Source organism: Mus caroli, chromosome 6 (assembly GCF_900094665.2).
Source record: "Mus caroli chromosome 6, CAROLI_EIJ_v1.1, whole genome shotgun sequence".
NCBI classification, from domain to species: Eukaryota; Metazoa; Chordata; class Mammalia; order Rodentia; family Muridae; genus Mus; species Mus caroli.
This window is the reverse complement of record NC_034575.1, coordinates 51,302,738-51,322,366: the sequence shown is the minus strand read 5'-3', so window position 1 is coordinate 51,322,366 and position 19,629 is coordinate 51,302,738. Positions and strand designations below refer to the sequence as shown.

The window sequence follows — 19,629 nt, the reverse complement described above, 5'->3', positions numbered from 1 at the left end:
TCCAAAAACACATCCTTAGAACACAGAACATATGTGTTACAGTAAAATCTACAATACTGTGGCCATGTCTTTTTTTTTTTTTTTTTTTTTTTGACAGGGTCTTACAGTGTGTGCTGACTTCTAACCTACTAAGAGCTTCCTACAGGGTACCACCATGCCTGGCTCTGCATCACATTTAAATAATTACATTTTCCAAGTTTCATATAGCTTCTTTTAAAAATTTGACCATACAACAGACTATTGTATTAGCAGCTTGCTTAGCTTTACTGGATACTGACACTACCTTTGCTGTTGTTCTAGGAGAAAGGACAGGACAGAAAATGCTCAGAGTATGTTCAGGGTCAGCAATGCAGTTTCTATGTGCCTTGGTTTAATGTCTTGAAAAATGCTATTGGTATTAGAACCAATGTGGGTAGAAGGCTGGAGAATTACATTCTGAGCTTACAAACTATTTGTTTTCACAATTATACATAAAACTCAACTGTTGTTTTCCTGTTTAAGAAAATGGGCATAAATTGCCCATTCCTGAAATAGACAGCTTTTGAATTTATTTTTTCCATGTTTCCTCCCACATCTTCAGCTGTTCAGTTTCAGTTTTGTTTATTCTCTGTATCGAGAATGTTTCACTTTCCAGTTTGTGTATATTTATTTCTGTCTGGGGAGAAGTATTTAAATGCAACACAGAAATTATTACAGTCCTCCATTAAAAGTAAATTTATAATTTTATTTCTATTTGATAATCACCCTAAGAAATTTGACATCTTAATATACTGAACTTAAAGACAAATAGTACTGGTTTGCTGAGAGAGGTAAAATAAATACCGATGAATTTAACGAGGACAGTTAATGCTGTTGCCAGAGTCCTTCCCATATTAAAGTGAGATATATGTTTTCTCATGTAAGATACACAGTTCAGCACACAAAGTTTCATTTCTTAATCACTGTGATTTTCATGGTTCTGCAAGTATCAAAATTAAAGAAGAGTCACAACTTAAAAGCTGTGTTAATCAATTTATTTTTTTTCTACATTCCTGTAAGTCAAAGTGAAGCTAGTCTTTAAAAGTATCAGTCTACATGCAGATACTTTCAGGTCTGTTTCAAAGCAAGTAAATTGCTTGTGGAGACATTCCCCTTTTATTGATTTAAAAACCTAGCCGCAGAAGGACATACAGTAGCTAAAATTCGTCGAGAAGAAAGTTAAGTGAAGGTCTTACCTCTCGCTTCCTTCTTTAGCCTTGTTCTACACAAGCTCAGGTTAACACCGTTAGAAGCCTTGAGCTCATCCTGAAAGGATACAGAGTAATTGGTTTCTAGTGTGCAAATTTTTCTAGTCCATACTTCAAGATCCCAGATTTAAAGGCTTTAAACCTCCGCAGAGTTCATAGTTCAAGGGTAGAGCTTTCTATTTTTGAATGTGTCTTCTGACTTGATGTGTTAGTCCAGCAGCTCTTCTCTTGAAGTGTCTGCCACAGCTGACATTGGCAGAACAAGCTAGAACTTTGTATACACCAGGTATAGGCTTACAAGACTGGTGGTTAAAAATACTCTGCTCTGATATTCAGTATCTTCTTTCAGATAGTCCCAGAGTGCTGGCATCTATTCCTGTGTGTGTGTGTGTGTGTGTGTGTGTGTGTGTGTGTGTGTACTTTTGTGGCAGTACAGGTCTGAAAGTGAGGTTTGGGCCTGCAGTTCCACAGTCACACAGACTAACTCTTGGTGAGTGGAAGTTACAATAGGGCCCAATGTTGAGCACTGGGAGGAAGGAAAGCTCTTGGGGTAACATTAACATAGTGTATGTGAATTACTAAAAGCAAGCAGCTGCCCGATGTGATGGTTGTTTGCCTATAACCCCAGTAATTTGAATGATAGGTAGGAGGATTGCCTCTAATTAGGAGGCAGCCAGCACTATATATCATAACCGTGTCACAGAGGAGAGGGTTGGAGGAAGAAAGCTGGCCATTGTCTAATCTTTTATTGATCCTTCTTTTGTTTGTGGTAGTTCAAGAACCATCAATATTTGAAGAGGCTATAAGACCATTTTTTACTAACACTGACTTTTTTTTTTCTTTTATTATTTTAAAGTATGTGTATAGGTGCCCTAGGAGGGCATCAGATCATCTAGAACTCTACCTGACGTGGGTGCTGGGAATGGGGCTTGGTCCTCTCCGAGAGCAGTCAGTACACCTTCTTAATGGCTGAGGCAAATCTTCAGCCGCCACTGACTTTTTCTAAATCTTTATTTCTGTTTTTTTGTCCTGCTGAATGAAGATCAAGTCAGGGCTACATTCTAGGCAAGTCTTCTACCACTGATCTACAGCTCTGTCCCCTGAGCAGTAGTAGCTCTTTTAAAATGGAGGTTTTGGCTGGGTTGTGGTGGCTCACTTTTTAGTCCCAGCACTGCGGAGGCAGAGGCAGGCAGATCTCTGTGAGTTTGAGGCCAACCTGGTCTACAGAGTGAGTTCCAGGGTGTTTGATCATTAAATCTTTACTTAGCTGGAGTAAATTAAAAACTAAAGTCGTTATGGAAGAATTAGTAATTTCCTCTAAGATTTACACTACAGAACAAAATCAGAATGATAAAGGGTTTTTTTTTAATTTAATGGATATAAAATTCATCCAGTTGCCTCCTAAAAGTGTTCATTTTATTTGACAAACATATTCCGTACTGACTTTGTCCCAAACCCTGTGCCAAGTACAAACACAACACATATTTACACACACACAAAAAAAGATTTTAACATAAGAAAATTTAGCTGGGAAGAAGGACTCCCTCAACCTCCCCTAGCTGAGGAGCTGTTCACAGTTGGTAGCTGCTGAAGGAGGTCGCTTTTCTTTATGCATTTAACCACTGGTAGGTTCCCATACTCCAGTGCATGACCCACACACACATACACGAGCAACACTAATTAGACACAGTAAGGTGAATAAATAAATATTTTGGAAAGAAATTAAAAGAAAAATACTTTTGTATATTATGTCTCTTTTTTATCTTAATTCTTATGTAGACTTGGTGCAACAACACACTTTTCTCACAGGCTTCACCCTTGTGTAGAGGAAGAGTTGATAGAATATCCTTGCAGAACCAAACAGAGTGGGTCACATCCATAATTCCAGATCAGGAGACTGAGGCAGGAGGATTCCCAGGAGTTTAAGGCAAGCCTGGACTACGTAGTGAAACCCAAATGTGCTGTAGTCCATTTTTCCTCTTTAGTCAAACTTTTTAGTCCTAGTTTAGTTCTTAGAAGAGAGTGTCCAGCTCTTGATGTAATAGTTCATCCTAAACTCTATTTAGTAGAGGAAATCCTGTGCTGAGCATGAAGCTGCAATTCCTTGGGATTTAATTCATACTAAAATACCATCTTCCTGTATCATTAGCATACATTAAGAACCTCAAATGTAAGTGTGTCATGTGTCCCTTTTTCCCCCTCTCTCTTGCTGTGACATCACCTGGGGAAATCCAGAAGATTGGATAACCACGAAATGACTAATCAGGAGTCTGCTGTCCGTTTGAAAATGGTGGGTAAGCAAGCATGTCCCGCTCCACCTGTAAACGTGAATCTTCTCCACTCTTCTCTCTTGAAATATATAATAGCAGGCCTGGAATTTTCAGAGGACTCTCTTCATGATGCTCAGCACACAGAGAATAAAATCTCAAGCATTTGCTGAGTGGCATGCAAATACAGAAATATTTTTCTTGAAATGTAATACATTTTACAGTTCTTAATATAAAATGGTGACAAGGCTCTGGGGAGATTTTGTTTTGCTTTGTGTTTACTTTGTTTGAAGATAGTGTCTCACTGTGTCTGTATCTCAGGATACATATCTCACCATCCTCCTGTCTGAGTAACGCTGAGATGCAGAGATTACAAGTATGTGCCACCATGCCTCGCATTACATACACCTTATTCCTTCACTCTTTGTATGTTTGTTCTTGGTTTGGGGTTTTTGAGGCTGGGTCTCACATAGCCCAGGCGGGCTAAACGCACATTGCAGCTGATGGTGCTTGAGCTCCTGATTCTACTTCCATCTCCTGAGGGCATGCTCAACCTCCGCCAGATTACCATTCTTTTCTCTATTCTTTGGCACTCTTATATTTAAGCCATTTAGAACGAAATATTTTAAGTGTATTTTAAAGGGAACAGCATTCAGGGCCAGTCAAAAGGCTCAGAGAATTAGGACTTTTACCACCAAATATAGTACTTGAGTTCAATCCCTGGAACCTGTGTGGTGGAAGGAAAGAACTGACTCTTAAAACTTGTCCTCTAACCTTTACATACGTGCATACACACACATACACACTAGAGGGAGGGAGGGAGGGAAGGGAGGAGAGAGGGAGGGAAGCAGTGGGGATCAGGAGGCAGGCAGGTCAGGCAAGCAGACATAAAAAGGAATTTCAGAAAAACAAAGGGTGCGTGCAATGTCTGCGGCTGTCATTAGAGTGCTTGTGTAACATGCAGGAAGCTCTCAGTTCAGTCCCCAACAGGATAAACCCCAGATGTGGTTGGTAGTCCCTGCTTGTAATCTCAGGGCGGGGGGGGGGGGGGGCCGAGGGGGGAGGGACAGGTAAGTCAGGAGTTGAGGGTCATCCTTAGCTACATAATTAGCTTAGAGCTAGCTGGATTACATGAGTCTATTATATAAAAAATTATTATGTAAAGAAACAGTGGGAATTACCAACTTTATGTGTGACACAAGCTATATGACGTTCCTGAGAGCACCCTGGAAGCAGCTGTCTTCTCTATAATAGTGGTACTGCAGCCATGGAAGGAGCATGTCTCCTCTGAACATTATGGTGGGGGGCGGGGGGGGGGTACCATAATTTTCCATATTCCCTATGCTAAAACTCGTTGGAGCCAGGCGTAGTCGCATATACCTGCAATCCCAGTGTTCTGAAGGCTGACACAGGAGAATTCCTACAAGTTCAAGGTCATCTTAAACTACACAGGGTATGCCAGGCCAGCCAGCTTTAACTAGTGTATAAAACCATAAAGATACACATTTTAACGAGCTCTATAATATTTAATTCATGGACATCACCTTAAACTGTTAGTATGTCTCAGCTGAGGAGTATGGTATATCTATAAGTTATTTTGTGTATCTGTGTTTCCTCCTTTCTCCTTTTGCTGAGATTGAACCCAAGGTTTTATAGATGTTAGGCTAGGACTCTCCCCATGAGCCACAGCCACTCTCCTGTATTTCTAACACCTGCATGGTCCACCTTTCTGTGTTCTCTAGAGGGAGCAAGTGCCAGCTGTTTCCCTTTGTAGCCAGTGTGTTCCTCCAGACTAACTGAAGTGTCTGATACTTATCTACTTGGAATGAAGGATTGTGTGTGTATCTCAGAGGCACAGGCAATGATGGTGTCCCAGCCACTGGTTCCCTTTGATGTATAATTACGAGAAAGATGATCTTATAATAGTCTGTGAAACTTCTGAAGCAATTTGAGTTCTCAATTTGCTTGTTACTGAAAAATAAATAAGAGGCTAACAACTTGTATAATTGATGATTTAAAAATAGAAAAGTGTTTTATAAGATACCAAATGTAAAATGTAGGTGAAGACCTGATTAGAATCAGGGCATTTGATGGGTGCCACCAAGTGGTCTTAGTTAATATTCATTTGTTTAGTTTTTTGGTTTTTTTGGTTTTGGGGTTTTTTTTTGAAACAAGAGTTTTTCTTGTAGCCTTGACTGTCCTGGAATTTGATCTGTAGGCCAGGTTAACCTTGAACTCAGAAATCTGCCTGCCTCTCCTTCCCAAGTGCTGTGGGATTAAAGGTATGCACCGCCAGACACAGATGCTATTTTTGTTAGCTGAACCTTGAGGACAGGTATTTTATTCAGAATGAAATAAAATGCTCCATTTGCTTGCTGAAAATATTATGGTGGCATAATCCTTTGTTTACTTTCACTATGAGTTTGTTTTTTTAAAGGCTTTATGTCTATTTGGGAGAAGGGGTACTTGCATTCGAGTGTTGATACAGAGAGTGTTAAAGCCGTTGGAGTAGGAGTTAAAACAGTTGTAAACCATCCAACATGACTGCCAGGATCCAAACACAGTCCTCTGCAATAGCAGCGAGGGTTCTTAACCATGGAGCCTTTTCACCAACTCCAATGAGTGTAGTTACTGGATCAAGTCTATGCTCTGCCCAGATAAACTTTTTGTAAAGGAGATACAGAAGGGGTCCTCCAGAGCAGCGGTGATCCTTAGCATCAGCACAGAAGTATTGGTCCACATCATATCCAGTCTCTAGCAGGAGTGTGTATTACAAAGTAGACACAAAATATTTACTATGTAAACATAAGGGTGAATGAAGAAAAAGAAATGTACCAGTTACTTCTTGTTTCATCTACTGAAAAATATTGTTAAATAAGTATTTCAATTACCTTTAAACCCATGATAAAATTCTTAACCCATTGAGGCTTGGGGGTATGGTCTTTGTGTGTGCATACAGGTGGAGGCCAGAGGTCAACCTTGGGTACCATCCTTTATTGCTCTCCGCTTATCTTTTTGATCTAGGGACTCTCACTGAATCCAAAGCTTACTGATTCTGCTACATTTGCTAATGAGCAAACCCAGAGATCCCCACTCGTAAAGTGCAGCAAGTACTTTATGGGCTGCGACATCTCCCCCTCCCCTTCTTGAGACTACTGGGTTAACACATTGCAGGTGATCCTAGTCTTCTTTTAAGATGCAGCTTTTAGAACTAAGTGTGTAAGGGCTACAGCGATAGTAGAACTTGTGTACTTGGGCTGGATTCCCTGCATCTTCCCCTGCCCCCCCCCAAAAAGAAAAAACAAATAAATGTATGCATTTTATGATCAGTGTTTGATTGTTTTGCCCTTTTCTATATACCTCTATTATCTTCCAGTCTTTGGAATGTTCTGGACTTTTGGTTTGGGGTTTTGTTGTATATGTAGGAACTTTTAACTCTAGTGTATATGTAGGAACAACATGGGGCCTGATAGAAGTAATCTGGTCAGACTCTCTTAAAATAAAAACCTAAGTCTGGTACTTTAGTGGACTATGTTGGTATTAGTGATAACACTCTAAAGAAGGCTGGGCTTCCACTCCACACTGTGTAGAATCATAACATACTACTTGCTTGCTGTTGATCAAAACAGAATCCCGGAGAATACTGACTGTTGTGGTAGAATTATTTCTTCTAAGGACCTTTCTGCTATTGCTGAATATCATAATGTGAAATGACCACGGTTTCCTGGGCCACTTGTCCAGGACATTGCTGTGTAAGCATCAGTCTTCCTCTTTCAGTTTCCTTCAACTTGTGATAAAGTTAAACAAAAATGACACTAGCATAAAATTATTGAATAAATCCTAAAATCTCTGTAAACCCCAGATACCTTCTAGTAGTTATATTACCTTGAAAAAAAATCTGTTCTTATGCTAAGAACAATTAGTAAATTATTTGGGATGTAGTACACAGGGAAGAATCAATTATCTTAAAGTAACTTTTCAGATTTTAGAGATATTTTAGCTATATGTACAAAACCTTATAAGGAGTAGTTATGCAATATTTTTCTGCCTAGAAATATTTTTAAATGTAAATATGAATACAAAGGCAGTCTTTGATTGGGTCCTCAATCCTTGTTTTAGTTGGGGTTACTATTGCTGTGATGATACACCATGACCAAGAAAGGGTTTCTTAGACTCACAGGTCCATAAACCAGTTCCTCAAAGGCAGTGAGGGCAGGAAATCACACAGGGCAGGAGCCGGGGACAGGAGCTAATGCAGAAGTCCTGTAGGGATGATGTGTATTGGCTTACTCCCCCTGGCTTGCTCAGCCTGCTTTCTTATAGAACCCAGGACCACCAGCTCGGGGATGGCACCATCCACAATGGGCTGGACTCTCCCACATCAATTGCTAATTAAGAAAATGCCCTTCAGTCTTTCCTACAGCAATATCTTATAGTCTTTTTCTTAAGTGACGTTCCCTCCTCTCAGGTGATTTTTAGCTTGTGTCAAGTTGATATAGAACTATCCAAAACAATGTTTATCTCACATAGTATGACCTGCTATTTGTATATAAGCTATTTGCATTTTTTACAGACTTTTATTTTTAAGTCTTAATTAATTTTTAAAACTTGTCGAGACTGGCTCCAACATCTGTCCTCGAGTGATCCTCCTACCACCACCTGCTAAGTAGATAGATGTGATTTTACATTTTGTTTTCCAAGACAAAGACTGGGCTAAAACTGCTATGTAGACCACACTGGCCTTGAACTCAGAGATCTGCCTGCTTCTGCCCCCCAGGTGATGGGGTTAAAGGCAAGCACCACCACAGACAAATTAAATCATAAGCAAAATGTTCCTTAGAAGAAATAATTCTATCATTCAATTCAGATATTTCCTAGGATTCTAGAGAGTTTTGATTAATGATAGACAGGTTTTTTTTTTATGTTCTATAGATTTGGGGAAGCACAGTACCTGTATATTTATATAAGAAAATTAAACTTTCTAATAAAGTAAATGAACCACAAATGTAGGGTTTTTCTTTTGTTAGGTTTGCTTTGTATAAGATGGCTCTTGCTGTGTACTCCAAAATATTCTTAAACTTAAGATCCTCCTGCCTTAACATTACAGATTTGTACTGCCATGCTATGTAATTTTATATTAATTTTCTAGTTGGAAACTAGTTGTCTTTTAATATTTTGCATGTATAAATGGTAAAGTGATATTGTGATATGAATTTTTAGAATAATACCTCAGTGTTTTTATACTTTCTAATACAAGCTTCTTAATATTGAAGGAACTGGGGAAAGTAAGAAAAGGTAATTCATTTCTGTTCACCTTTTTAGATGCCAGAATTTCAGAAAAGCTCAGTTCGTATCAAGAACCCTAAAAGAGTAGAAGAAATTATCTGTGGTCTCATTAAAGGAGGCGCTGCCAAACTTCAGGTGACTTTAAGCTTTGTTAAACATTGAAGCTAATGTGCAATTGATAGCTTCTGAGAGAAGGAAAGTCAGTTCTACCAGTGGAGGGATGCTGGGGCTGTCAGCCACACTCCAGGGCAGGCCCCGACGCAGGAGTTTGGGCTACACAAGACAAGACTCCATGGTTTGGGTTTGGTTGGGTTTTTTTGTTTTTGTTTTGTCTTTTTAGTTTCTCTGTTTTGTTTGTGTGGAGAGAAAGAGCAAATGCATGGAGGAGGGGAGGATCTAGGAAGAGTTTTTATACGAAGATAATCTATAAAAAATTTAAGCCAGTTGGAAAATTGAAGTAGACGCATCCGTCTGAGTGATGGAGCACTGCAGCGTAAATGAATCTGTGGGTCTAGCACCTAGCAACTTCATGGGGAAAGCTCATTAATTAGTCTCCTGTTTTGATAAAATCTTAGTAAATTTTTGTTTGTTTGTATTAAGTTCTAAGGTAACTGGTACTATAAACATGTTAAACCATTTCAGGAGTCACAGTTAAAAGGGTACAGTTTCAAGTTATTCCATATGTTAATTAACTGAGTCATTGTCAAATTAAAGTGGAACTCTGTGAGAGACGGTTGAGGTTTATCTGTTTCTCTCACTGTTGGTCTGGGATTTTTATAGTTTGCTTCCGACTCCCAACTGCTGGGATCATGGGCAGGCATCATCCCAGGCTCAAGTTTATTCTTCATTAAGTAGAGAATTGCAGACTAAATGGGAAGGAACTGAAGAAGTTATTTATTCCAACTTCATTTTAAGAATTCCTTTGCTATTTTAACTGCCTAAAAGCAAATTTTTTATCTATTTAAGTCATATCCAGAGCAAGGTATCAAATAAATGAGACCCTACCTCAATAAGGGGGATCTCAAGAACCAACTCCTAGAAGTTGTCCTCCAGCCCACACATACACACAGAGCATGGCGTACTCCCATTGACACACACAGATATTTTGTGTTATTTTGTTTTCATTGTTTTCAAAACAGAGTGTCTCTGGATAACAGGCCTGGCTGTCCTGGAACGTACAGAGATCCGCTTGTCTCTCCCTCCCTAGTGCTGTGATTAAGGGAGTGCTTCTCTAGTGAAAGGCTCCAGGATCTGTATTTGCTTAGCATGGTGAGCCTCTGACTATGGTGGACTTGTTTACAATTTTGCCTTCTCCTTTCTCTTACAGATAATAACAGACTTTGACATGACTCTAAGTAGGTTTTCCTACAATGGGAAAAGATGCCCAACGTGTCACAGTAAGTGAGATACTACTCAGCACGTACATGAGTGTAATCATCGATATTTATCAGTGAAGCGACTGAGGGTTGTGGGGTACTTTTCTCTTTTTGATGTTGAAAGTGAAGAAACTTGCTCCTTGTTATGTTTTGAGGAATGGTTTGTACTCATCATATATGAATGGTTATTTTCATATATGCTTTTAGAAGAAAAGGGAATGGATGAAGATACCAAAATACTTCTCACTGTTTATAGTCTATTTATTACCCAAGAAAGACTTGAAAGGTTTTACATTTGGGGATAACCAAAAACAATTATCAAATGTTCTTTATTAGTTAGATTTCTATTGCTGTTGTAAAACACTATGACCAAAAACAGCCTGGGGAGGAAAGGGTTTATTTTGCTTGCAGTTGGAGTAATAGAGGAAAGCCAAGACAAGAGGTCAAGCAGGAGTTCATGCAGAGACATGGAGGAATGCTGCTGTCTAGCTTGCTCCCCTAAGGCTTGCTCAACCTGCTTTCTTAACACGACCTAGGGTGGAACCACCCACAGTGAACCAGCCCTTTCCACATCCGTCCTCAGTCAAGAAATGTCCCACAGACTTGCCCACAGCCCCATCTGATGGAGGCATTTTCTCAACTGTGGTTCCTTCTCCCTGGGTGACCCTAGCTTGTGTTGGAATTGATAGAAAACCAGCTGGCACACTCTGGGCTAAGGATGTCCTCAGGAGTAGGACACTAGCCTAGCTAGCATGTGCAAAGCCTTGACATTGATTTCTGACGACACAAAATGAAGTTATTTATAATGACAACAGCTTGGAAGGCAGCTAAAATTCTTTCGCATCCACATACCAGAAACTGTACAACCTGTACAACCATTGCAAATGGTATTTATAGAGTTTTAATCATATATATATATATATATATATATGAATGAAACAAAAAGACCTAGATTTGACTTGACTTATTTTACCTAGTTCATTAGTAATAAAACCTTTGAGAAGAAATATATTAAAATACTAGTAATTATAGTTTTTCTATATTTCCCCATGAAGTACCATTCTTAAGAAAATGGTATCGTTCATGGCTGGGGTATATGTAGTTCAGTTGGTAGAGTGGAGGCCTTGCATACATGAAGCCCTGGGTTCAGTCTCTAAGATGACATAAACTGGGTATAGTTGGCTTGTGCCTATGATCCCAGCAGTGGAGCAGTGGAGGCAGAAGGATCCTAAATTCAAAATCAGCCTGGATTGCATGAGACCTTAGGTCCAAGTTTGGTGTCTATTCGTTCTAAAACAGAGATCAAAACAACTTGGGGAAAGAACAGGTTTATTTGGCTTTCCGGTTACAGTCCATCGTCTAGGGAAGCCAAGGCAGGAACTGAAGCAGAGACCGTGAAGGCTTACTGGCTTGCTCACCTTGCTTTCTTATACTATCCAGGACTACCTTGTTAGGGGTAGACTCACCCAAGTGGGCTGGGTCTTCCTACACCAATTATTAATCAAGCAAAATCCCCCACAGACGTGGCCATGAGCCAATCTGTTAGATGCAGTTCCTCAGTTGAGGTTCTCTGTTCCCAGGTGACTGTAGTTTGTGTCACATTAACGTAAACCACCCGACACACCCTGTCTTGAAATAGAAAGAAAAAGAAATTTATAAACTTTGAGATGTATTTGTTGCTTCTACTTATTAAAAAGGAACATGGAAATGAAAATAGTATACAGTTGATTGTGTGAAGATGGTGAACATTTCGCTGGGTGGTATATGTGAAGAATTACTAAGTCTCCGATTCTGAAGCCATCACCTCCTGGAGCAAGGCCATTTGAAGAACAGCATTGAGAACAGAAGTTGCAGTAACCACAGTAATTGACTTGGCTCTTAAAGACGAAAGAAGCAAGTTATCTTCATTAGTGGTAGCATCAACCAGAATAGTTTCTTTAATGCCTGTATTGTTCTCTCTCCCTCTAGATATCATTGACAACTGTAAGCTTGTTACAGATGAATGTCGAAGAAAGGTAAATATCAAATCATTACAGATGTGTAGTTAAGTCTTTCATTGCCTCCGCTGATTTAGTGTTTTTGTGTGTTTTAGTTTGTTTTGTTTCCCCTCAGAAGGAACGAGTGTCAGAAGCTAGGCATGAGAGCATCCACATCCCAGACTAGAGTACTGAGGAAGACAGTTTCAAGTTCAGGGCCAGCATTTGCTACATGGTGATACTTGTCCTCCACTTAAAAGAAGCGAAATAAATGCTAAGTGCTTGCAGCAGTATCTGGCACATAATAAGCACTCCATAAGTATCTAGTTTATTATATGAATTCTATCTTAGCTTTTCTTTTCCAAGATGGGGTCTCATTTGGCCCAGACTGGCTTTGAACTCTCTGGCTAGGTGAATAACGCCTAGAGATCCTGGTCCCCTTTCCTCGGCCTCCCAGGTGCTAGGATTACCGGGCCTGCAACCTTTGCTAGCACAGTCAGCTTGAGAGGTTGTTATGTGAACACTCTGGGTCCTTACCTTAACTAGGAAGACAACGGCCTCACAATGATTTGCCCTCTTAAACTGATGAGGGTGTTCCTGGGGTGCCTGCCTCTGTCTTAACAGGGCAACTCATGGTGCCCATCAAAGTTAATTACTTGATTTCAGGACTAAACTTTTCAGGTCTGGTGGTTCCAGGCTGTAATCCTCCTACAGCCTGAGGCAGAAGGATTTGGATGTTCAAGGCCACCTGGGTAATATAGCCAAGACCTGGCCCAAAATAGAAAGTAAAACTGGGCCAGGCAGGAGAGCAGAGGCCAGTCAATGAGATCACTTGCCTAACGTGCAGTGTCTCACATTCAGTCTGCAATACCACAGCACAGCAGAACAAAGCCTGAAAATAAGCCCACACTTTCTCTAATGACGTTCATAAGGAGTACTTGGTCTCACTGAATTGCTGTCTTGGGAATAAGGTGGCTTCTGCAGGTGAATCTAACTATATGTAAGTGAATATCAAACCGTCTCCAATTTTAATTTTTACTGAAAAGTGGCATATAGGCTTTTGCCTTTTATTGTTTGCATTGTTTTCTGCTAGCCAGGTACATGACAAAACTGCATATTCTCAGAACTAAGTGTCTCGTTTCTTTCCAGTTACTGCAGTTAAAGGAGCAGTATTATGCTATTGAAGTTGATCCTGTTCTCACCGTGGAAGAGAAGTTCCCTTACATGGTAGAGTGGTGAGTATCTCTGGGCAGTGGGGAGCACTGAAGTGCTAGTGACCCAGTGGCCCAGTTAAAACTGGGGTCTTGTTTCCTCCTTTACTGTACACAGATAGATACACAGGTAATGAATACAGAAAAATAATCCCAGCACTTGGGAGGCAGAGGCAGGCGGATTTCTGAGTTCAAGGTCAGCCTGGTCTACAAAGTGAGTTCCAGGACAGCCAGGGCTACACAGAGAAACCCTGTCTCGAAAAACCAAAAAAAAAAAAAAAAGAAGAATACAGAAAAACGTAGTCGCTGCAGCGAATTAACAACCTGCGATGTGCCTTAAGATGATATGCAGTAAGAGAAAATAAAAAGTCTGCCACAAAAGTCTTAAACGCTACATCTTTATTTAAAAGCTTATTAGCCATGATCTAAATACAAAGAAAAAAAACTAGGATCCACACTGTGTCTGTCCTTATGTGGAGGACAAGGCCTCTGGTGTTGGCTGTGTTCATCAGTCGGCAACATTCTTGGAGACCACAGTGAGAGGTTTGCATGGAAATCCAGGTCAAGACAAACCTTGGCAAACTTAAGAGGCTCAGAGGAGTCCACCAGGATGCTATAGAAACCAGAGCCAGATCCGCTGAGAAGCATTCTAAGAAGCAGCCACATCTGCTTTAACATTGTAAGAGAACAAGAATATTCCCAAGAGCTGTCAGGGAGCATGGACAGTTCACCTGTGTGTGTATTAAATGTTGAAAAGAGATTTTTCTCTCCCCACATGTAGAATCAAAACTGGAGCTAGCTTTGGAACACTTTAAAAAGATTAATTTCTGTATGGAGAAAGGACAGTTTTGCAGTTACTTTTATCTGCAGTTGGAATAAGCTCTGGCCACAGAGACAGTCTCTTTTACATACCTGTAATCCTTAAAGTTGGAAAGCTGAGGCAGAGGGATTGTTTCTGGTTTGAGGCCCTCTTCTGGTGTGCCTGAAGGCTAGACAGTTGGATTCACATACATTACATATATAAATTTATTTTTAAAGAAAGAATTAGGCTCTAAGCAGGCCAGCGTATGTCTAACACTTTCCTGCCACTATTCCATTACTATGAAAATTTAAGTTGCTAGCTGATTAAAGAATTACTTAGCTTATTTCTGAAAGGAGGAAGAAGCTTGACAGCCCAGGTTAGACTGGATCCTCTCTGTAGACTGAGGGAAGAAAGACTTCCTTATCAACATATTTATCTAAACCTGAGCCTGTAAGATCTGGGACACAGGGGGAGAAAGAACACCATCACAATTTTAAGTGCCTCAGTGTCAAAGAGTTAAATCCGCACAGTGATGACCAGCACTCACTCAGGAATGATGCAATAAAGATAGAAGTTTTAATATTTTAACCGATCTCTCTCCCCTCCTTTGATTGTGAACTCCAGGTATACCAAATCTCACGGTTTGCTTATTGAACAAGGCATACCAAAAGCCAAACTTAAAGAGATTGTGGCTGACTCTGACGTTATGCTCAAGTAAGTCTCCTGTGTTTTGTTGTTTCTATTGTCTACAGAATTAACTGCTGTTGTGTATATTCAATTATGAGCTTTAATTAAAAATAAGCTATCACATTATTCATTAAATGAGACATCAGTGTCACAAAATGACTAGTGCTGCGATAAGAATACCATCTGAGGGTAGAGCTGCTGTGGTTGGGGTGTAGCTCGGTTGGCAGAGTGCTTGTTGCAATGCCCACAGCTCTTTGCTTGATCTGAGCACTGAATAAAACTGGCATTGTAGGGGGCTGGAGAGGTGGCACAGCAGTTATTTTAAATCCTAGGCATGGTGGTGCATGCCTAAAATTCCAGCGTTTGGGAGTAGAGACAGGAGGATACTGAATGAAATAGATGTCAGAGGATAGCTTAGGATACATGAAACCCATTCTAAAGTTTTTTTTTTCAGTTAGGTTTGCTATGGGTAGTAAGTGCATTGGAAGATTTGAGTAATTATTTGTATTTACTTTCTCCAAATTTGTTTTAATTTTAAGAATAATGTACAGGCTTACATAACCAATATGATTTTCAATTTTTTTTTTTAGGAATAGTTTTGAAAGATCTGAAATTTGAAGGAGATATTTATAAGCTATAAAGGTTTTAACTAAGAATTGTTTCTAAATTGACATGAATCTAGTTTTGAAATTCTCATGCTTTGAAACTTTACAGGAACATATTTTAATATATAGGTAAAATATTTACAAGGATTTGGCATAGTGTCAAAATCTGTGATTACAGAATTCAGGAGGCAGAAGGCCAACTAAGTCAAGTACTACACCACACACACACACACATACACCCTCACACAGGATATTTACAATATGGATTATTATTGTGTGAAAATCCAGCTTACTTTCAGTACTTTTTACCAGCCTTATTTTTTTTTTCAACTTGTTGGGCAAATATGACAAAGCTGTTTTTTGTTTCCCTCTGTTCTGGGTATTGAACCTGGGGCCTTTCACATGTTGGGCAATCACTCTGCCACTAAACTACCCCCAACCACATTATCACATTGCCCTGGGATGATGATGATTATGATTGAAGAAGAAAAGATTCAATTGTCAAAGAGTAATGACAGTTGAATGCCCCACTGTAAGCACCAAGAGCTTATTTAACCTGGAGCTAAAAGAGTGACAAGGAAAGAGTAGATTTTTAAGGTTTTATGAACAAGAATGAGTTTGTCATTTTTAGGAAAATGGGTGGATTTAAAATAATCAATCATATAAAGAAAAACAAGCCAGAATTAGACAAGCATCACACATTTTCTCTCATATACAGGATATGTAGCCTTAAGTGTACATGTATTTATAGCTATATATACATCTGATGAGAACGTAGAGGCACAGGGAAGATGACGGGATGGTAAGGGGATGGGGATGAACACTGATTTGCTTTCCTCTAAACCTATACATAAATAAAAGGTCGGGCAAAGGAGCAGCGGCTGGGAAAGAGCTTTTGCTCGGCTTTGCTACTCTCTCTTCTGGTGGACGATCAGAACACCCTAGTGGCTTTTCACTGTATGGTGAAAATTGTAGGCTTTTATCCATGCTCAGTTTAAGTCTAAATAAAAAACACCTAACATACTGCTAGAATTAATAGCAAGGTAAAGAGTCAACTGTTGGCTTGGTCGTTGTTTTGGAATGAGAATATGATTTGTAGGAAAAGGTGGAAATATTTTTGCTTTATACCTTCTAAGTGAAAAAGATAAAAAAGTCTTTCTCATAAACACTGTGCCTCCCTCCACTTGCAGGGAAGGATATGAGAATTTCTTCGGTAAACTTCAACAGCACGGTATCCCGGTGTTCATATTTTCTGCTGGTATTGGTGATGTACTTGAAGAAGTTATCCGGCAGGCTGGAGTTTATCACTCAAACGTCAAAGTAGTGTCAAACTTCATGGATTTTGATGAAAATGTAAGAATGTGAAATCATTCCTCAGAGCTACTGTCTAATCTAAAATATTCTAGTCATGTAAACATGTTCTTTATTAATAACAGGTAGGTGCTACACAGAGAAACCTTGTCTCAAAAAAAAGAAAGAAAAGAAAAGCTCACAAAACTTATGTGGAATAACTTAATGGTGCAGCTCTGATGGCTACATCATAAATGAGGAAAGAAGAAGTGAATAATATGCCATTTTTTTTATACAAGTACATTTTAAATTTCGATGGGCATGATACAGAATGCATCTAAGCCCAGCATTCAGCTAAGGATAGAATTATGAGCTCAAAATCTATATAGACTCAAACAAAATCAAATAAAAACCCAGAACAGTAAAAGACCTCAAATGGAGTCCTTTAGCTAGGAACAAAATGAGAAGTGAAGCTAAATTCTTGCCTTGCTGCGTTTTACCATTGAATGTGGTGAGGGTGGCATAGGTTGTTTTGGAGTCCTTCCTCCCTCTCATGTGTGTGATGGACTTCTTTTTTTTTTTTAATTTTTAATATTTTTATTACATATTTTCCTCAATTACATTTCCAATACTATCCCAAAAGTCCCCCATAGCGCCCCCCACTTCCCTACCCACCCATTCCCATTCTTTTGGCCCTGGCATTCCCCTATATTGGGGCATATAAAGTTTGCAANTCCAATGGGCCTCTCTTTCCANTGATNGCCGACTAGGCCATCTTTCCATACATATGCAGCTAGAGACAAGAGCTCCGGGGTACTGGTTAGTACATCATGTTCCAACAATAGGGTTGTAGATCCCTTTAGCTCCTGGGGTACTTTCTCTAGCTTCTCCATTGGGAGCCCTGTGATACATCCAATAGCTGACTGTGAGCATCCACTCCTGTGTTTGCTAGGCCCCGGCATCGTCTCACAAGAGACAGCTATATTTGGGTCCTTTCAGCAAAATCTTGCTAGTGTATGCAATGGTGTCAGCGTTTAGAAGCTGATTATGGGATGGATCCCTGGATACGGCAGTCTCTAAATGGTCCATCCTTTCAGTGTGATGGACTTCTATGTTTTGAGATCAAGTCAAAGACATGAAAAATAGCAACATCTATTTAGAATCATTAAATGTAAAGAACCTAACAAGTGGAATCTGTAAAAACCTATTATTTCAAGCCAGAGAGATGGCTCAGTATTGATAAATGTTTCCCACCAAGGCTGACAGCTTGAATTTACTCCCGGGTCCTCTGGTGGAAGGTGAGGGCCAGCTCCTGCAGGTGGTTGGTTCTTACCTCCAAGTATCCCCTGCCACGGACACCCACAGACATAGACAGATCATAAGTAAATATAATAAGGTTCTTCTTAAGCTATTATTTAAAATATTTTTAATAGGGAGTGCTGAAAGGATTCAAAGGAGAGCTAATCCACGTATTCAACAAACATGATGGTGCCCTGAAGAATACAGACTACTTCAGCCAGCTGAAAGACAACAGCAACATCATTCTGCTCGGGGATTCCCAAGGAGACCTAAGAATGGCCGATGGCGTAGCCAATGTTGAACACATTCTGAAAATTGGTTATCTGAATGACAGAGTAAGTGTGCAGAGCTGTAGTTTAATTTCCTTTTTTAAAAAATTAAGATGAAACATTGTAATTAGTTGCCAAGGCAGGTCATTTTAGCCTCCTGCTTCCGCGGTGATTGGGAGATAGGAAGCAGAGCCCTGTGTAATATGTGGAGGTCACAGTAGGCAGCACTCCCTAGTCATGAGTGTCAGAATATCCCCATGCATGGCCAAGTGCTCCTTGTGCAAAGCTGCCCAGAGTCAGAACCGTGTGGGTGGAGAGAAACCGTTTAGTGAGAAAATTTCCATGTGGAAAACTTCCTGTCCATGATAAGTCTGAGAGTGTGCTAGACATGATGGTGCATGTCTGTCGCCCAGCGATAAGGAAGCTGAGGCAGGAGGCTGGCCTCAAAAGTTGAAGGCCAGCATAAGCTTAAACAGCAAGACCCTATCTCAGAAAATTAAAATCTTAATCAGAAACAAGATAATTATTTAAAGACAATTTGAGAGTATGTCTGTATTTCAACCCTTGTATATGAAATTAGATTTATATTCTACAAATCTAACATCATGTGGCTAAAATTAACATTATGTGTCCTTCTCTACATGTTAATTTTATTTTTGTTTTTCTGTTGATTAGGTAGACGAGCTTTTAGAAAAATACATGGACTCTTATGATATTGTTTTAGTAAAAGAAGAATCATTGGAGGTTGTCAACTCGATTTTACAGAAGACATTATAAACAAGCCATCGTGAGAAGACTTCTCCCAGGGGTCCACCTGAATCAGGCACTGTCCATTTTGAGGAAAGACTCTTTCTTATTTATAAAACAGTCTTGCTCCTAGAACTTTTCCCTTTCCCCAACAGACGATCTTCAGACGTGTGGAACCTGTGAACCGCGGCCCCTCTTCCCACCTCCATCACTATACTCAGCAGAATTTTTAAGTCATTAAAAAATATCTTAAAGCCAAAATTAGAAAAAATGGCTCCCTTTTCCAAAATGAGTTTTGTAGTTTGGTGTTCTGCAGTTTCTAGGGCATTCTCCCAGGTGGGTGTGTAAGGGCGCAGAAGACACTCTCTGGATGTATTATGTTCCTGATTTTAACCACTGCTAGCTTTGAAATTGGGATGGAGTATGTTGACATCATCTTCTGAAATTGTTTTATTTGTTTATTTTGTCTGGAAAACACATTTGCCAGAAAGTTGTATCTTAAAAACTGTTGGTGTCCGCATCGCTAACCCTGCAAAGACTCTGTGTGAAGCACTGAGAATAAACCAGAAAAGGAAAGCTTTTCTAAAA

General features: G+C 39.7%; 1 protein-coding gene across 4 annotated transcripts in view; it reads left to right on the top strand.

The window, feature by feature from the left end:
* Nt5c3a (5'-nucleotidase, cytosolic IIIA) overlaps positions 1–19,629 on the top strand; it is a 42,065-nt gene extending 22,436 nt beyond the window's left edge. For 2 of the 4 annotated variants that reach the window (XM_029478557.1, XM_021164609.2), the window contains exons 2-10: positions 3,462–3,516; positions 8,816–8,914; positions 10,107–10,176; positions 12,124–12,170; positions 13,281–13,366; positions 14,769–14,858; positions 16,627–16,789; positions 18,160–18,360; positions 18,970–19,629. In XM_029478557.1, coding sequence (XP_029334417.1) covers positions 3,481–3,516; positions 8,816–8,914; positions 10,107–10,176; positions 12,124–12,170; positions 13,281–13,366; positions 14,769–14,858; positions 16,627–16,789; positions 18,160–18,360; positions 18,970–19,071 — 894 coding nt within the window. In that variant the 5' untranslated portion in view covers positions 3,462–3,480 and the 3' untranslated portion in view covers positions 19,072–19,629. The remainder of the gene's footprint in view (positions 1–3,461; positions 3,517–8,815; positions 8,915–10,106; positions 10,177–12,123; positions 12,171–13,280; positions 13,367–14,768; positions 14,859–16,626; positions 16,790–18,159; positions 18,361–18,969) is intronic. The other 2 variants (XM_021164608.1, XM_029478558.1) reach the window with 1 other exon arrangement.